The sequence below is a fragment of the Delphinapterus leucas genome, chromosome 8 (genome assembly GCF_059928025.1).
Source record: "Delphinapterus leucas isolate spDelLeu-1000000601 "Yukka" chromosome 8, BTC_Dleu_Yukka2, whole genome shotgun sequence".
Taxonomy (NCBI): Eukaryota; Metazoa; Chordata; class Mammalia; order Artiodactyla; family Monodontidae; genus Delphinapterus; species Delphinapterus leucas.
In genome coordinates, this window is record NC_143136.1 from 14,120,430 (window position 1) to 14,139,999 (window position 19,570).

Genomic DNA, 19,570 nt, shown 5'->3' on the forward strand with positions numbered 1-19,570 from the left:
AAGCTACTCCTGGATGCCTATGGTCTGTCAGGGATTGGCAAGCTTTTTTTGTAAAAGGCCAGATAATAAATATTTTAGATGCTTGGACCAGACAGTAAGCTACTCATCTCTGCTGTAATAGTGAGAAAGTAGGCATAGGCAATAACACAAACGAATTAAACTTGACTGTGTTCCTATAAAACTTTGATTTTTATTTTTCAAACATTTAAAAATGTGAAAACCCATTCTTAGTTTGTGAGGTGTACAAAAACAAGCAGCGGGCTGTAGTTGGTCCATGGGCTGTAGTTGGTCCATGGACCACAGTTTGATGACCCTGATCATAGTGATCCCTGGCAGATAGGACTTTATGAAAAGCATTTTCCTTTACTTAAAATGAGAATCTATCCTTTTTTTTAAAAAAAATTTATTTATTTATTTTTGTCTGCGTTGGGTCTTTGTTGCTGTGCGCAGGCTTTCTCTAGTTGCGGTGAGCGGGGGCTACTCTTCGTTGTGGTGCGCGGGCTTCTCATTGCGGTGGCTTCTCTTGTTGCGGAGCACGGGCACTAGGCGCGCGGGCTCAGTAGTTGTGGCGCATGGCCTTAGTTGCTCCACGGCATGTGGGATCTTCCCGAACCAGGGCTCCAGGGTGTCCCCTGCACTGGCAGGCGGATTCTTAACCACTGCGCCACCAGGGAAGCCCTCAATTTTCTAATGTACTGTTTAGTTATTGAGTTAATGCTTTTTTAGTCACCTTGGGTGGGGATTATTGAGGAGGGGAGATGAAATGGGCTTGGAGATTAGAGGCTAGGAAATGTTTGATGGGGAGGTTGTTAAGCAAACCTGAATTATAGTAACTGTAACCTGCATGGAGACTTGTGTTAAAGGCATTAAGTATACCTAACACATGGCAAGTGCTTAATAAGTGCATAAATAATGGAGTATCAGAATAGCCACTTACCATAGTTTCTATTTAGTACTTAATGTTCTCCACAAATAAGCAGCTTTCTGTGATTCTAAATTAAATTTTAAAATCATGGCTTCAGTTTTCCCGGCTTTCCACTAGAAACCTAATTGCAGAGTATCTTTAATTATGCTAGGCCCTGCTCGTGAGCAGTATGTCAAGAATATGTCAGAGACACAGCTTCACCATTATGAAGCCAAATATCTCATAAATCAGAAAGTGAAAAAGTTTTTTCCCACCATGAATGGAGGATGAGTTGGATTGATAATTAAATGCAGATAACATTATGAAATTAAGTCTGAATGGTATCATTTTATTGTTTTATGAAGTGTATACAGAAATGATATTTAATTTTTGAATGATGCATATTTTTCATTTTCTCTTTCACATTCTCCACTAAGCCATACATTTATTTATATACAGTGAATTACATATAATGAAATTGTATTAATTTACATACTGTTAAATATACATGTGACTAAGCAAAACTGTAACAACATAGGAACAAAGTAGACAAAGTTGGGAACTATTTTGTCATGAGGTATTTGATATGCCAAGTTTACTGTAGTATATATGTTCATAAATTATTGTTTGTAATATTTGTTTTTAACATGGGAAACTGGGTTGTAATTTATAACAAATGTGAGAAACTGTCAGATTTGCTGTGTGTAGATTATTTTGGACATATATTATTGATGGAAGCACTTTTTAATGAAATTTGCTTTTGAAAGTCATTGAAACAAATTTTGAAGCCCTTTTTGTAAAACTTGTGTCCAGGTATCTTTAAAATACATACAACTTCAGTTTTAAGATCTGAGTTGCTCTTATAAATGTAGACCAGGGTGGGCAAATTATAGCCTGTCTGCCAAATCTGGCCCACTATCAGTTTGCTTGGGAAAAAAAAAAAAATCAAAAGAGTAATATTTCATTACACATGAAAATTATATGTTTTAGATCTCAGTGTCCATAAATCAAGTTTTATTGGAACACAGTCATGCCCATTCATTTATGTATTATCTGCAGCTTCTTTATGGCTACAATGGCAAAATCGAGTAGTTGTAAAAGAGACCATATGGTCTACAAGTTTAAAATATTTACTCTCTGGTGCTTTACAGAAAACAGTTTTCCAGCCACTGATCTAGAAACTGCTGTACTTAACTCCATATTTAAAAGTTCTCAATCATAAAGCCTTTTTATATCATTGTAAAGTTTTGACACTATAGCCTCCCAGTAAATTCTTCTTTCGTAGATACATTAGACGTATGGAAAAGCAGTATTTTAACTCCACATTTTAATCTTGTAAAAAATAGAGTCCAGAGTTTTCCTTCTAAATAAAAACAATGTAGTGAGATAAACCAATTTTTAAAATATACATATTGGCTTAGGTCAGCACCTGGGAAATATTAAGGATTGCTCTGAGGAAAATATTAAAGAATAGGAATTTATGCTGTAAATTTCACATGAATTTTACCATGATGTGTAATGAAATAAATCCTAGTATATTTAATTTTATTTGTTGTCATGGTTGTCATTTGAACTTTTGAGATAGATATACTTAAGAATTATCTGTAAGACTTTAATTCGTTTTTAAATTTCTTCTTTATTACATGAACTGCCAGGTATACCACAGTTAAAGTTATCCTTTTGATAGTTGTTTTGCAGTATTAACTAGATTCTAGATTAGAATTATATAGGCTAAATTATGTAGGAACTCAAAACTTCAGTTTTCATTTTTTGTGACTATTCTGTTTGGACATCTCTTCCATGTAAACTAAAATTTGCTATGACATTTTATTGATGCTTTTAAAGTATCTCATCTGTAAGACGTATTTTGTAAATTGCAATAATAACCATTAACTAGCTTTTTTTCCCTGTTTTCCTGGGGTTTTTTTTTTTTTAATAGTTTTTCATGTGGTCAGCAAATGATCATAATGGAGAAATAAGCTTCTTTAAGTATCGCAAATTAGCATGAACAGGGATTCAAATTTCTTAATTTTTAATGTAGCCAATTTGTGTGTTTGTTCTGATTGCAGACCTTGCTTGCATGTACAAGTTATTTAGTCGTGTGCCAAATGGTTTGAAAACAATGTGTGAGTGTATGAGTTCCTACTTGAGGGAACAAGGTAAAGCCCTTGTTTCTGAGGAAGGAGAAGGAAAGAATCCCGTTGACTATATCCAGGTGAGTAAATACAGAAGATTCTCTTTATCATAAAGTAATTTTGACAAGTGCTAAAAAGGTCACTTTTACAAAGCTATGTAGTATGTATTTCTGACTTAATTTTTCCAGTGGTAAATTAATATGTAATTATCCTAAATATTTTAGAATTTTGGAAAGCATGTATATTTATATCAGGGATACAAACTCACCCACTTCTTTTCATTTATGAGCTTGTCTGATGAAGAAGTCTTTATTTAAATAGTCTCAAGAATGAAAGTTCTTTCTACTTTTTTGTATGCTTTAGAGTTCATATACTACCTTAGTGTGTTCAAGAAAAAATAACTGTGTTTTAGTGACTTTTTGGTTCAAGATATTTTGCTTTCAAGCAGTACAACAAATATATTATGCTCTCAAGTTTTTCATATTTTAATATAAATAAGCTTTCTCTGTGTATTTTTAAAGCTAATTTTCTCTCAGGTTCACCCATTCAGTCAAGATAGAGGAAGGTGGGGAGAAAAAGTGAGGAGAATCTTTGGTTCATCTTTAATAGAATAATACATAAATGGAAGATAGAATACTTCTCTCACCACTGACATTTTTAACAGGCTTAGAAACAGGCTTGAAAATAGCAATATAAAATCTGTAAGTTTAACACTGAATGCACACATTTATTCCCAGCAAAGTTAAACGTGTGTAGTTACACATGTATTGTTTATAGAAAAGTTATTATAATGTATCCTAAGTTTCTTTGTTTTTATTTGGAAGGGCTTATTGGATCTGAAGAGTAGGTTTGATCGCTTCCTCCAGGAATCGTTTAATAACGACCGGCTCTTTAAACAAACTATTGCGGGTGACTTTGAGTATTTTCTCAACCTCAACTCCAGGTCCCCTGAATACCTCTCATTATTTATTGATGATAAGCTGAAAAAGGGAGTCAAAGGGGTAAGTATTAATGCATTTGAAAATATATTAAGTTTTATTTGTAGATATAAAATTAGGAAATAAAATATAAAATTAGGGAATTTTGTAGATATAAAATTAAACAGTCCTCCTTTGCTGTGCTTAAATGTGCACTGAGATATTTGAAAGGATTGTTTCAAGTATTTGAAATGGTCAAAAGTACTTTGACATTTCATTGAATGTGTAACTGGCATCAAAAACAACTACACATCCATAGACTTGAGATTGTGAGGGTTAGACATGCTATAGAGATAATAAGGAACTAGAATACAGCTATCCATGTGGCACATAGAATGTTGCTTGCTGTCACCTGGTTCTGGGGGTCACGTATCAAACAATACTTGAGTGCCAAAAATTTGAAGGCACAGACTAGAATAGGTATCAGAAAATAGTTTGAAAGCATATATGGAAGCTCAGTTTGAAGCCTTTATAATAGATCTGGGATCTTGGAAGCTCACTACAGCACAGAAAATCAAAATAAGCAGGTTGTGATCACACGTGAATTGGTCTTCTTGACTTCATCTTGGGATGTGTGAGACAGAAGGGCAAAGCAACAAATAGGTAGCTGTAACAAAGACACAAATAAGAGGAAGATTACTAAGGGCACCAAACAGAAAATACACAGCTGAGTAGTGTACCATATTTTTAATACAAGCTTAATACGGCCTGCCACAGTATCATCTTGCCCTTATTTAAAAGATTGGGGGCAAGAGGCCTTTTTACTTCTGGAATTGTAACAAATTATTACCGTTCTGGTTGCACAATTTAGATTTTGAATGAGCTTATATAAAAATATCTGTCTTTTGGCCATGTAAGTTTCTGCCTAGATACTACGCAAGGGCATGGTAAAATTCTTTTATGTGATTAAAATTTCATTTCTTCTGTTCTCAGTCATCCTTTAATCCAGCCATGTATCACTTCATGCCTCCCTTTCAGAGGTAGCCCACTAGGGAGTGGAACTCCATTCCAGCCCCTGATTAATGCTGCACTAGATGAGGATTTAAGAGTCGTGCTACTAGATAAAGTAGGAGGCACTTTCTCGCACTAGATCCCTCCTTCTGACATATCTCAACCAGATGTTTATGTTTGTTATCAAACAGTGTTTTTAAACTATTGATAAACTGTGATGCTGTTTTTGTAGAACTAAAATTGTGTAATTGTTAAATTGTCTTTTCAATGGTTTGCAGCTAACAGAACAAGAAGTAGAAACAATATTGGATAAGGCAATGGTCCTTTTTAGGTTTATGCAAGAAAAAGATGTATTTGAACGTTACTATAAACAACACTTGGCAAGGAGACTTCTCACAAATAAAAGTGTTTCTGATGACTCTGAAAAAAATATGATTTCTAAGTTAAAGGTAAGGTGTATTTAAGATGGAATGGAAAAAAAAAAAGATGGATTGGAGTGCACGTCACTAATGATTATCAGATAATTGAGCACCAGCAGCATGTGACTGGGAAATACTTAATTGATTTAAAATACTTATTTCTCTAAATTAATAAAAGTAGATTTTTTTTTTTTTTTTGAGCAGGCTGTACTTAGATTTGTTCAAGTTCTGGGACATTCACAGTGTGCTGGAATTTCTCTTGGTGTGGCAGATACATTCATTCATGGAGATCTGGGGGAGGATTAGTACAAGGGAAACAATAAAGGGAATATCACCATATAGTCCTGTTTCACAAAGTGTGGTTCACAGACTACTTGTACCCATATCACCTGATATGGGTGTTTCTTGCTGAAAACATAAGAGTTCTGAGCACTGCCTTCAGTGAGGTTTATGGGAATCTCAGAGAGAGTCTGGGAATTTGCATTTTAAAATAAAATTCTTGGATTAATCTTAATCACACTGAAGTTGGTATCCACAGACATAGAACAACTATTGGAAAGATTTAGGAAGGATGACAGTAACATGGAAGAGTTTCTTTGTACATTTTCTAATAGTAAAATCCATCATTTATTTGTGTATATTTGTTTTTCTTCCACAGACTGAATGTGGATGTCAGTTCACATCAAAACTGGAAGGAATGTTTAGGGATATGAGCATCTCAAACACAACTATGGATGAGTTCAGGCAACATCTACAGGCCACTGGGGTAAGATTCTTCATTAATTTCTACTTATATAAATGTGTTTATGTAGTCTTTTGTAATGGGCATTTTCGTCCAATCAGATAACTGAATTGCTGGTGTTATTTCTTTATTTTTTTAAAAACTTTTATGGAGTATAGTTGATTTACAATGTTATATTAGTTTCAGGTGTACAGCAAAGTGAATCAGTTGTACATACCATATATCCACTCTTTTTTTTTTTTAGATTCTTTTTCCATATAGGCCATTACAGAGTATTGAGTAGAGTTCCCTGTGCTATGCAGCAGATTCTTATTAGGTATCTATTTTATATATAGTAGTGTGTATATGTCAATCTCAGTCTCCCAATTTATCCTTCCCCCCACCCCATGTCATTTCTTTAAATGCCATTAGTGACAACATATGTATTGTCTGTGAGTGCTTTAAAAATTATTTCTCCCATATAACCTCTTTTTCTAACTATTAATCTTAAAATATTTTTTCTTATTCTTATTAAAACTTAGTTTATCTTCCCCACTTGAAGGAATGTACTGAAAATTTAATAAATAGTGATTCTGCTGTTATAACCATTTTTAGGTTAGGGAAAGAATACCAGGCTTAGGCAAGCTTACTGAGTTTCAATGCTCTTCCTTTTACTTTACCCCAGGATGGTGCTATCTTAGAATTGTTACCTGATTTTCCTGTACGTCAGTATTCTTATTCATCTGAAATGTCAGTATAAATGGGCCTGACATCCTCAGGATCGGTGGAGGGTGAACTGAGTATAAAAACACTGATGCTAGTGTGTTATAAATGTGGTTTTGTATTGTGATTCCCAGAAGGCAGTAAGCTGCAACTTATATGGCCTTGGAGTCCAGTGGGGTTTTGTGAAGATTCAGTGGGGTTTAATGAAGTTCAGAACTTTCCCTTCTCTCTTCTTTTTTTTTTAAACTGTTTTTCAACTGTAACTTTAAGTTTAGAGAACTCCACATTTTTTCTTTAATATTTTCTCTCTCAACTGACAATATACTACTTCATAATTAAGACATGTCACAACCATTTAAAAAAAAATTGGAGGTCTTTTCTTTGAAATTTAAATATAAGATCATCACTTCTACTGGTCCCATAAGTCTCATCACAAACAAAATATGTGAAAATACCTAATTCTGTAGAAATGGACATTTATATATATTAAGACATTCGGACTCAGAGGGACTTCTGTTTCCTCTTTGTTATAAATAGTTGTGTGATTTGCCTCGGATGTTTACAGTGGAGAAAGGCTGAGAGCAGGAAAGATAGACTCTGTGATAAATAGAAATTTGAGTGGGCAGGGACTGAATAATGTCATTATCCTAGATGTTTTTCTCTTTTAGATTGTTCAGGGATTTGTGCTTCATTCTGTCCAATGCATTGATAAAATCATATTTTCATATGGTACATTTTTTGTTTTTCTTCCACTAATGTTACACATATTAAGAGCTATAAGGAGATAACCTGGTCTGAATAAATGCTGTATTGAAACCATGTAAAGGAATGTTCCCGGATGGGTCCAGAACCCTTACTATTTTTTTAGCTGTCTAATTAACTTATCTGTGGTAGTTGAAGGCATTTTGATAAGAAAATTACGGTCTTTATTTACTCTCGACCACTCTCTTGCACTTATTTAAAAAAGAGGGAATGATTGTTCAACGTGATCATTTCATCAGATTGTTTGCTTTTGTTATTTTCTTTTGTTATGAAGTTGTGCATTTTCTATTCTTTCATTTTGATTATTCAGATATATCCTGCACTTTTTGGTGGAATATTTGTTTCATAATTTGTTATCCCAGTAAGTAGAGTACTTATCAAGATGTTCAAAGTTGTATATCTGCTAATCTGGTTGCAGCTTTCACTTTGTAAGGCCATTATTTGCATGCAATTATTGGCTATTTTGTAATTGTTTAAACTAAGGATCTTAAGCTTTACGTCTCCAGAGCCTTAATCTTCATTAGAAAGATTTGATGAAAAGTGACAGAGGAATCAAAACAAATCTTGAACTTTCTGAAATCTTGGAACCCTTTTAAAACATCATCAATCCTCAGATAATTCTCTGTAACTTTCTTGAAGGTTCTTGGCCTGTTTAAATATACCAAGAGAATGACTCTTCTGTTTACTTTCAGAAGTCATATTAACAAGTACTTTTCTTAAAATGCTAAATACTTGTATATTTTATTAGATAAGTCATATTTATTATGCTGAGGGAAATTTAAGTGTGCATTTTTTTCCTGTGTTTTACTTTTTTAATGGGGATAGGAACAGGAAAATCACCTTGCTATCATATTTCTGTTTATTTGTATCAGCAAATCATGTCACATCCAGACAGACTTTTCTGGTACCTCTGTTTCTGTGTACTTGTCCCTGGCATGTGCTATCTTGGAAAATAAGCTGAATGGTTTAAAAATATTACTAAGAGGGGCTTCCCTGGTGGCACAGTGGTTGAGAGTCTGCCTGCTGATGCAGGGGACACGGGTTCGTGTCCCGGTCCGGGAAGATCCCACATGCCGCAGAGCCGCTGGACCCGTGAGCCATGGCCGCTGAGCCTGCGCGTCCAGAACCTGTGCTCCGCAACGGGAGAGGCCACAACAGTGAGAGGCCCGCGTACTGCAAAAAAAAAAAAAAAATATATATATATATATATATATATACATATATATATGTATATATATATTACTAAGAGAGGTAGAAAGAAAAGGTCCAAACCATTAGAGTAATAGTTCCTTGAGGTTCTTTCTTTTTCTTTTTTAATAAATTTATTTTATTTATTTATTTTTGGCTGTATTGGGCTTCGCTGCTGTGCACGGGCTTTCTCTATTTGTGGTGAGCGGGGGGCTACTCTTCGTTGCGGTGTGCAGGCTTCTCATTGCGGTGGCTTCTTTTGTTGCGGAGCACAGGCTCTAGAGCGCAGGCTCAGTAGTTGGGGCACACGGGCTTAGTTGCTCCTTGGCATGTGGGATCTTCCCGGCCCAGGGCTCGAACCCATGCCTCCTGCATTGGCAGGCGGATTCTTAACCACTGCGCCACCAGGAAAGCCCTCTTTTTCTTTTTTTAATTTAACAAATAACTCATTGTTTCTGTGCCAAGCGTTTTTCTAGGCACTGGTCATACAGCAGAGAATAGACAAAAATCCCTGCCATGTTGGAGCTTACTTTCCAATCTGGGAGACAGATGATCAACAAGATAAGTAATTACATAGCACCTTAGCTGGTGATAGGAGATATAGAGGAAATCTGTAGCAAGGAAGAGTGGTCAAGGAAGGCCTCCTTTAAAAAATGACATTTTGAGGAAAGACTTGAAGATTAGGGAGCAAGACGTGGAGATATGGGAAAAGAGATGAAAGACTTCATTGTCTTGGGTGGATTGAACCAAGTTGTGACCCCCTTCCCAATTACAAGTGTACAAACAGTTCTCAGCCCCTTCTCCATTCATCATCTAAGAGTCTGCTGTGATCATCTCTCCTATGTGTCATGTAAGCTTTCTGGATTCAGTTTCTTTAAAATAGAGTAAATCATTTATTAGATATTTATGAAGAAATCTGAGTGTGGAATACTTCTTGATATTTATAAACTCATTTTTTTCTTTAAAGAATTTCTATCACTAAATCATCCAGGTTACATAAAAATGGAATAATGGTTTAAAACAAGCTGTGAATATTAAAAATAAAGATATTTCCCCCTTTAGAATTTCTTCTGATGTGTTTTATTTTTGTTTTCTTAAAATTGTAATTTATTTAAAAAGAAAAAATATCTAATTGTGATGGTAATGCTAGCATATATTTTGTAGAGGTAGTCAAGCATTATGCAAATGCTTATAGAGCACCTGCTGTGTAGAACTGGATCTAGTGTCCTGTGCAGAGGTTGTTAGAATGTGAGCTGCATGTGAAAACATGGAGGTTATGGTCAATATAGTTGAAATGTGACTGGGATATTAGAAATGTGTTGTTTCTGTGTTAAGATGGTAAAAATGTTTAAAAGCTGAGATGAAAGGTATTATTCTAGAATTTCCCCTAAAATGATACTGATAATGGCCCCTTGACATTTTATCTGAAAAAAATCTTGAGGACCAAAATCTCTGTACTTTCCAATGACACCAGTAAGACTTTGTTCATATGCTAGGAACTTTGATCAGTATTGTAAATTCAGCATCTTAAGCAATAATTATAAATGTGCCAGGATAGTTAAAATTAGGAAAACATTGGATGAGTGGAACTTTTAAGAAGATGTGTTTTATTTGCTGAATGTTGGATATGGAGATAACTACTTTGATAACTCTAACACAGTGTCTGTATGGAACAGATAACACATCCTAGCTAATTAGGGGGGAACATTTTCTTCTCTTTTCCACAGGTATCTTTAGGTGGTGTTGATCTCACAGTTCGGGTGCTCACAACAGGTTATTGGCCCACTCAGTCAGCCACACCAAAGTGCAACATCCCACCAGCACCAAGACATGCTTTTGAGATATTTAGAAGGTAAATGTACATCAAACTTTGTATTTCTAAGTACAAATTGTCCAGAATTTAGATAAATTTGAGCATTCAGTAGTGTCCCCAGTTGAAGGGGTATATACTCCATTTTTTAAATCTCATGTTATCCTTTATGCATTTAATATGTAAGGATGAATTGCATAAACTTTTCAGAGGAATATCAATCTGCTTTCTTCAGCATTAGTGCATGGTTAGGAGTATATTTTGTATTGTTGATGTCTGACACTAGCTTGGGGTGACTTGCTGATTGGGTTAACTATGGAGAAAGGAGGTCGTATAAACAGCGGTGGCTGAGCAGCAGCCAGGGGCAAATAAATGTACTGGTAGAAAGTAGTGTGCTACCTTTATCACTTAATATCTAGCTAAGTTTCTTAGGTCTGTTTCCCACCCAGCCACCCCCACCCCTTATTTAGGGCTTCTTTTCTGTAAAAAAAAATTGGAACTGAACTTGATTCCTAAGGTTTTGTTTAGCTTTTAAAGTCTCCCTTACATATATGTTTGTTAAGGGTTGGTAGTTTATAATTTCACATATATAAATTACATGATTCTCAAAAACCTGGTTTGATTTGCTGAAGGTTTTACTTAGCCAAACACAGTGGTCGACAGCTCACACTCCAACATCATATGGGTTCTGCAGATCTCAATGCCACCTTTTATGGACCAGTTAAAAAGGTAAATATTAATAGTTTGAAGGTATTTTTATTAAGTAACTTAAAATTAGTCTGCAGAAGTGATTTGTGATTTTTGTTGACTTGGATAAATTATTTCTTTTATTTCCTTACCTGTTTCAAATATTAAAAAGAGGGAAACTTCGGCTTTGATTTATTGATTTCTGTTCCCTTAGTTGCTAACTTCATTTGACAATATGAAGACTATACCAGTAGCCTTCCTTATAGAATAAATAATATAATTACATGTTTTATTTATAAGATTAGATTTGAGATAATATTGCATAAAATAATGGATTTGAGGGCATACAAAGCCATGAGTTCCTTTTCAAAATTCTCAGTCTCCTATAATCCTTATTTCCAATAAATTGAAACCGGGAAAGCTAACACGTAAGATTTGTGAAATGTACAAAATGTTGCTAAAGTGATTATTTAAAAATTAACAATACAGGGGCTTCCCTGGTGGCGCGGTGGTTGGGGGTCTGCCTGCCGATGCGGGGGACGCGGGTTCGTGCCCCGGTCCGGGAGGATCCCACGTGCCGTGGAGCGGCTGGGCCCGTGAGCCGTGGCCACTGGGCCTGCGCGTCCGGAGCCTGTGCTCTGCAGCGGGAGAGGCCGCAACAGTGAGAGGCCCGCGTACTGCAAAAAAAAAAAAAAACAATACACTAGAGAAGTGCCTTCATTTAAAGAAGTAATTGCTTTTTTGTATGTAAAATTGTGAGGTTTAGAGTAATAATTTACTTCATTGCTTGGTATAAATCAAATCAGGGTCATTTGGCTTAAAATGGCAAAATAATAAAAAGCTTCTAAAAAACATTAAAAATACCTAAGTTGTCATCTTGGCAGCAAATAACAGTTTCATTAAATATTTTAATTAAAATCTTACTTGTCACTGCAACACCAAAGTTTTTTTTTTAATATTGTTGAAGATGCCTATATACATGTTCTAATTTTTATATATAATTGAAGTGGGAAATAGTCCTTAGAGTTCAGTTAGTTGAATAATGTTTGACACTATTATATATTTAACTGTAAGTGGGAAGGTCAAGGATACATACTGAAGAACTCAGCTTTTAATTATTGCTTTCTTGTTGCTGTTTTAAAGGAGAGGGTTTTTTTCCTAAATAATCATGTTATCTTTTGAGGTTTTATTAAACAGATCAGTAGGTTTTAAAAACATAATTCATATGTTAATTATTGAGGACTGAATTTCTACTTTGTACTTCTAAATCATAGAGCAGGAATAGGCTTCAAGGATGGCAGAGGTTTTTTCTCCCCACCCTGTGCTATTATTTGAAATCTTACCATGATCAGACCACACAGAAAGAAAACTAATACTACTTTAGGGTAGTAGTATAATGGCAGTAGCATCTTATAAGTCCATTATTATCCCATTGTGTACTGTTAACATAATTTTAGTTATAAATATAAGGAATTACTTGCTCAGATACATTAAAATGTTCATAATGGAAAAAAATGGGACAGTCCTAAATAAAGACTTTGTGTGTATGTATACACACATATTTACACGTACACTTTTAAAATAACATTTCCTTTTTATATAGGAATGAGTTTATATCATTTTATTAAGGGGAGGTTGGGCATTACAGAACTTATTTTTCAAATATACTGTTAAAGTTACTGGGAGATAATTATATCTTGTTTCTATTTTTATATTTAAAAAATTAAACAGGAAGATGGATCTGAAGTTGGTGTTGGAGGGGCACAAGTAACTGGCTCTAATACGCGGAAGCATATATTGCAAGTCTCCACTTTCCAGATGACCATATTAATGCTCTTCAATAATAGAGAAAAATACACATTTGAGGTATGGGCTGGTTATGTGAATTTTAACCAATTGTTTCTGATTCTCACCTGGCATTTGGGTTGTTCTCAGATTTAGACTGTAGTGAATAGAGCTATATGTTTAACTTTTTAAAGAAGTTGCCAAACTGCATCCTGAAGTGATTTTTACCATTTTACATTCCCGCCAGCAGTGTAGGAGAGTTCTAGTTGCCCCACATCCTCTCCAAAATTTAGTATTGTCAGTCTTTTAAATTTTAGCCATTTTAGCTGGTGTGTAATTGTACGTATACATTGTGGATTTAATTTCTTTCCTTGACTAATAATGACATTGAGCATTTTTTATTTGTTCATATGCCACTTATGTCTTGTTTGGTGAATTCTTTGTTCATATCTTTATCGGGTTTTTAAAAAGTTCTTTACAAATTCTGGATACAAATCCTTCATCAAATCTATGTTCTGTGAATATTTTCTCACAGTCTGTCACTTGCCTTTTCATTTTCTTAATGTTACATTCTGAAGAGCAGAACTTTTTAATATTGACGAAGTCCAGTGGCCACTTTTTTACGTTTATGGTTCATGCTTTTGATATCTAAGAAATTATTGGCTATCCCAAGTTTGCAAAGATTTTCTTCTAAGTGATTTATAGTTTTAGCTTTTACATTTAGGCCTATGATCAATTTCAAGTTAATTTTTTTGGTATGGTTAGAGGTAAGGATTAAGAATTATTTCCTCCCCACACATAGGTATTCAGTTGTTCATTCCAGCATCATTTGTCCAAAACACTAGTCTTTTCCCTTTGAATTACTTTGAGCCCTTTATTTTAAAAAAAAAAAAAAATTCAGTTGACCATATGTATGTGGGTCTACTTCTGCACACTCTGATCTATTTCATTAATTTCTATGTCTATCCTTATGCTAATTTTACACTATTTTGATAGTGTCAACTTTCTTTTTTTTTTCTTAGAGTATATATATTATAATATACTTTTTGTTTCTCCCATTAAGTCATGATTTGATTGAATTAAATTCATTTAGTCTTTTCCCATACCTTTGATGAGTAGGTTGGAGTTGAAATGAAGATCATGTGATTTTTAGTAAGTTTAAATTAAAGATAAGGAATGAATATTTTTAAAAGCTGTAGAATTATAGCCATATTTATACTTAACTGAAAATCAATTTTCAGACATAGGTGAATGAATATAGGAAGAAATAAGTTTAGGTTTGAAATGAAGAGCAAGATTAAATTCTAGGCCTATTTTAATACTCATCTCCATATTCCCTTTTTGTGATGATGATATAGTTAAGAGATGACTTTTTATGTGATATACCTCAAGGAAATATTTTGAAACATAAGTGTTTTATTTTTAGGTCAGTGGCTAAGCCAAGAGGTTTTGCTCTTATAAATTTCCAGGCGTGTTTTACCTAGGGAATAACTTTAAGTTTCAAGCACAAGTTAAATGTGATTGAGTTCTAAAGAATATTGATTAAGTAAGTATTGAGTACCTTACCCAAACATTGTAAGCCTTTTCAGACAGGTGGAATTGAATTATCTTTAACAGCTTGGATGTTTTAATCTGCTGTTCTCATGGATAATATATTTTAAACAAAATAAGCTACTTGATAAATGCTGCAGTTGGTTTTCAGAGTCCTACTTTATAAAGAGCTGGCAAAAATAGTGGGATAAACAAAAACATAAATTGATTTTCTTAAGCCATTATTGGAATTGCTAGTAATTTTAGTGGTTCAAGCTTCCTTTTCTTGTCCCAGTCAGCTTGCGATCAGTGAGGCTAGTGAGCAGTGATTTAGGTAGAAGGTAAAATTAAGTAGAAAATTCCTGTAATATTTTAAATTTTAGCTAAGTCACAAACCAGAAGCCTGAGCATAAGTGGCGTATGTAAAATGCCATTCCTGTGGCTCCAAAACCTTCTGGCTGCTTGCATCTCAAACCAGGGAATAGTGAAAAGGCACATGAAGTTTTTTGTCTTTACTCACACTATGTCCTTATAGTCAGTCTGCCGCATAAGTTTTATTAGACATCTCTTTTACAGAAATTGCCACAAATTAGAGGAGACAGTTAAAAGTATTTAACTATAGTAATTACTAAAGGAAGCTGATCTCTTATCTTTGAATATTCTTTCTTTATAAGTTCAGTAAGATGGTGTATTCATTATTTAATGCTACACAACAGGTCTCAAATTCACGTTTTAAAACAACCACTAACAGTTTATTATCTTTCGTGGTATCTGTGGGTTGGGGATTCAGGAGGGGCTCTCTGGGTGGTTCTGGCTTGGACTCGTTCGTGAGTTTAAGATGTCAGCTGGGGCTTTAGTTGTCTAATGTTCGTCTAGGGCTGGAAAATGCTATCGGTATGCGCCTTCTTCCACGTGGCTGGCAAGTATGTTTTGGCTGTTGGTAAGAGGTCTTAGTTTCTCTCCACATGGGCTTTACCAAACATGGCTGTTTGATTGTCCTTGCCTCCTGGTGGCTAACTTTCCCTAGAGCAAGCGATCCAAGAGACCCAGGAAGAACCTGCAGTGCCTTTATGACCCAGCCTTGGAAGTCACGTATTGTCACTTCCTTATTTTGTTGGTCACTCAAGTCAGCCCTGGTGCAGTGAGGGGACCACACAAGGTTAAAACATACCAGGATCATTGTGGGCCATCTTGGAAACTGCCTACAAAAGGTGACATTTATTGTAGTGTCACATTTAATCCATAGTAGTCAGGCTACTCAGGCTTTTTCCTCTTTTTATATAGTTTTTGGAATGAAGTCCATATTGTGATTTAGAACAGCTAAAATACGGAAATACATATAGTGGTAATCTGTACCTTGGATTTTTAGTAATAGCATTTAATTTTTGAAAGAGGTATGGATATTAATACATTTTTCTGAATGTTTATTATACTTTTCAAACATTTCTGAGAATGAGTCTGAAATATAAAAGCTAATTGTAGACAGTAGCAAAATTCATGTCAGACAGAATTTGAATAGAAAACCATTAAACAGCAGTGGTAATTGATATTTCATTGAGAACTTATGTCAGTAATGTGGCATAACAATATATGAAGGAAAATGGTTGGAAGTACAAGGAGAAATAGACAATTCCACAGTTACAGAAATCCCTCACAAGTGTACTCATTGACTATATGATAAAAAAGAGGGATATAGAAGATTTGAATAACACAATTAGCAAATTAAAATTGAAAGCTATACAGGGAACTTTAAACTCAGAAAGCAAAATACACAAATTGTTCTTGGGAAATATCTGAGGCTGGCATAACCTTATTACTAAAACTGAACAAGGAAAATACAAAAAAGAAAGGGAAGCTATAGGTTATTCAAAATAAATACACAAATCTTAAGTAAAATATTATTAGCAAGTTATATTCAGCAGTCTATTGAAATAATAATTCACTCTGTCCAAACAGGGTTTATTCCTGGAATACAAAGAAGGAATTTGTTAACAGATAGTTACTGAGATTTTATAATAATAATAAAATTAACTGATCACCTGCTATATTACCAGACATCATTTCAAGGAGAAAATCAGTGATTTCCACAAATGTGCAAAAAGCACACGAGAAGAGTCAGCCCCCACTTCTTATTTGCAGATGGGGGACTCTTAGCCACCTAAGAATAGAATGAAATGCCTAATGGCATATGGGTGTATCTAATGAGAGACCTAAGCTTTAAATGAGAGACCTAAGCAAACAGTAATTAGTAGTAAAATTTAGACAGCTTCCCATTAAGGTTAGGAAAAATTTAGGATACCTGCCTATACTACTGCTATTCAGCCTTGTTCTGCAGGTCCTAATTAACACACTAGAAAAGAAAAAGGAATAAAATTTATAAATATCAGGAGCTGACAAAGTTTGTCGACAGTATGATTGTCAGCTATAATAATCAACTGAGAAATGAGAGTTTGGTTGAGAAGTTTTTCTATAAATCATACTTACTTTAAGTCAACTTTTCTCTACATCAGAATTAATCTGAAAATGACATGAGAAAAAGGATGTTTTAATAAGACTCATAATCTTTCTAGGAATCATTCTAACCCAAAAAGTAGAAGACTTAATCGAAAAAGGCAATAAAAGAAAAGAATATGGAAGGGTAAATGTACCTGAAAGGGAAAGCTATGTGTTATAAAGGACTTTTTTTTTTTTTAAGTCACCTATAAATTCAGTGAAATGTCAGTCCAAATCTGCGGAAGATTTCTTTTCTGTGAAACTTGACAGGCTGATCCCAGAATTCATCTGGGCAAGAAAATGCACAAGAATAGGCAAAGAGGGGCAGGGATTTGGGAGATGGGAAGGCCCAGTAAGAGGGAAAGGCGTATGTCTTAATACCCAGACATACCTCAAAGTTAAAATTGTTTTTAACATGTGTAGACAAATAGGTCATTTGAACAAAATAGAGAGTCCAGAAACAGATTAGTATATAGAGAGGTGTTTGGAATGCGATATATTTACTATTTCTAATAAACTAAATTAAAATAACTGCTACTTCATTTGTGGGAATGGAAGGAGAATAGTATGGCGAACTTAGTTCCATATGTCATATCAAATGTAAAATCAACTTCCAGGTAGATGTAAGCACAAATCTATAAATGTAATAGAAAAAAACAATGATAAGCGTGATATAAGTAAGGCCTTTTTTCAAGCTTGTTACATAAACCACAAAGAAAAAGACTGACAGATTTAACCAAGTAAAAAGTAATAAAACATGTAAATGATGAAATAAGTTAAAAGAGAAGATAAAGAGTCTAGGAGAGGGCCTCCCTGGTGGCGCAGTGGTTGAGAGTCCGCCTGCCAATGCAGGGGACATGGGTTCGTGTCCTGGTCCGGGAAAATGCCACATGCCGTGGAGCAGCTAGGCCCATGAGCCATGGCCACTGAGCCTGCGCGTCCGGAGCCTGTGCTCCGCAACGGGAGAGGCCACAACAGTGAGAGGCCCGCATACCACCCCCCCCAAAAAAAAAAAAAAATCTAGGAGAAATTATTTACAGCAAGTAAGAGTATTGAAAACTGTAATACGTAAAGAGCACCAGTAAATCGATACAAAAACAGTTGAATAGAAAAACGTGGAAGGAATACGAATAGATAAAGCACAGAAGAAGAGTTACAGATATCTTGTAAACATTAAAAGATGGTTTTTTCTCCTATTGGTTATAGAAGTACAAATTAAAATAATGAGATAACATTTTTAGCCCAGTAGGCAAAAGAAAAAGCCAGTTCTGTGTTTGAAGGTAGAGAGAATGAATACTTACAACTGCTGTGAAGTTAAATAGTTAAGAAACTTGAAAGGCAGCTTGTTGTCTATAAAATCTTTATAACTCTGAGGAAACAAGTACATTTCTAGAAATCTGCTTCAGAAACCTAGCTCTTGTACTCAGGCAGAAATGCATGCTCCATCACAAAATTGGATACAATCTCAATCTCCATATTGTGATAGAGCAGTACTATGGAATTCCCTGTAGCTTTAACGTCGTTATGCAAACATGCAAAATCATCAAGAAATTAATGGAAGAATTCATATGGTGTGATCCTGTTTATATTTAACACTAATACTAGTGTACAGGTAAGTATGTTAATGTGCATACATGTATATGTGTATTTGTATTCGTGTGTGTGTGTATATATAGATGTATTTTTTAAAATGGCATAGAAGGATGAACATTGAATTGCAGTACAGACATTTCCTGACTTATGGTGGTTTGACTTAAGATTTTTCAACTTTATGATGGCACAAAGCAGTACGCATTCAGTTGAGGCTGTACTTTGAATTTTGATCTTTTCCCAGGCTGGGATCAGCAAGCTGCAGCTCTCAGCTAGGTGATCACAAGAGTAAACAACTGATACACTTATCACCGTTCTGTACCCATACAACCATTCTGATTTTTACTTTCAGTACAATATTCAATAATTACATGAGATATTCAACACCATTATAAAAAATAGGCTTTGTGTTAGATGATTTTGCCCAACTATAGGCTAAGGTACGTGTTCTGAGCATGTTTAAGGTAGGCTAGGCTCAGCTAGGATGTTCAGTAGGTTACGCGCATTAAATGCATTTTCAGCTTATTCAGTACTATGAGTTTACTAGGACATAACCCCGTTGTAATTTGAGTAAGATCTGTAGCTACCTCTAGGAATGATCTGTAGTTGTTAAAATACCACCTAAGAAGGTATTTCCGGTTCTTTGACTATGGTTAAACAATAATACATGTAAATAAGTCACTTTTAGAATGTACATAATAATTACAGTTAACATTCTAATTATTAATAGCACCTATTTAATATGGTGGGATTAACATTTATATGTCTAAAGTATGTAGACATACTGAGATCATTTGAAGCAAGGGAATATGCATCGTCATCACTAAAGGTCACATTTCTTTCAGTTTCACTTACCTGACAGTCCTTTAGAAAAGCCTAAACTGTTCTTCATAGA

The 19,570-nt window shown here is 34.7% G+C and overlaps 1 protein-coding gene across 6 annotated transcripts in view; it reads left to right on the forward strand.

Annotated features, from left to right (window-relative positions):
- Window positions 1-19,570, forward strand: part of CUL3 (cullin 3) — a 101,163-nt gene that overhangs the window by 62,883 nt on the left and 18,710 nt on the right. For all 6 annotated transcript variants that reach the window (XM_089916295.1, XM_089916293.1, XM_022567808.3 and 3 more), the window contains 7 exons: window positions 2,974-3,119; window positions 3,864-4,040; window positions 5,246-5,416; window positions 6,045-6,152; window positions 10,508-10,632; window positions 11,223-11,319; window positions 13,009-13,143. In XM_089916295.1, the coding sequence (XP_089772421.1) occupies window positions 2,974-3,119; window positions 3,864-4,040; window positions 5,246-5,416; window positions 6,045-6,152; window positions 10,508-10,632; window positions 11,223-11,319; window positions 13,009-13,143 (959 nt within the window). The remainder of the gene's footprint in view (window positions 1-2,973; window positions 3,120-3,863; window positions 4,041-5,245; window positions 5,417-6,044; window positions 6,153-10,507; window positions 10,633-11,222; window positions 11,320-13,008; window positions 13,144-19,570) is intronic.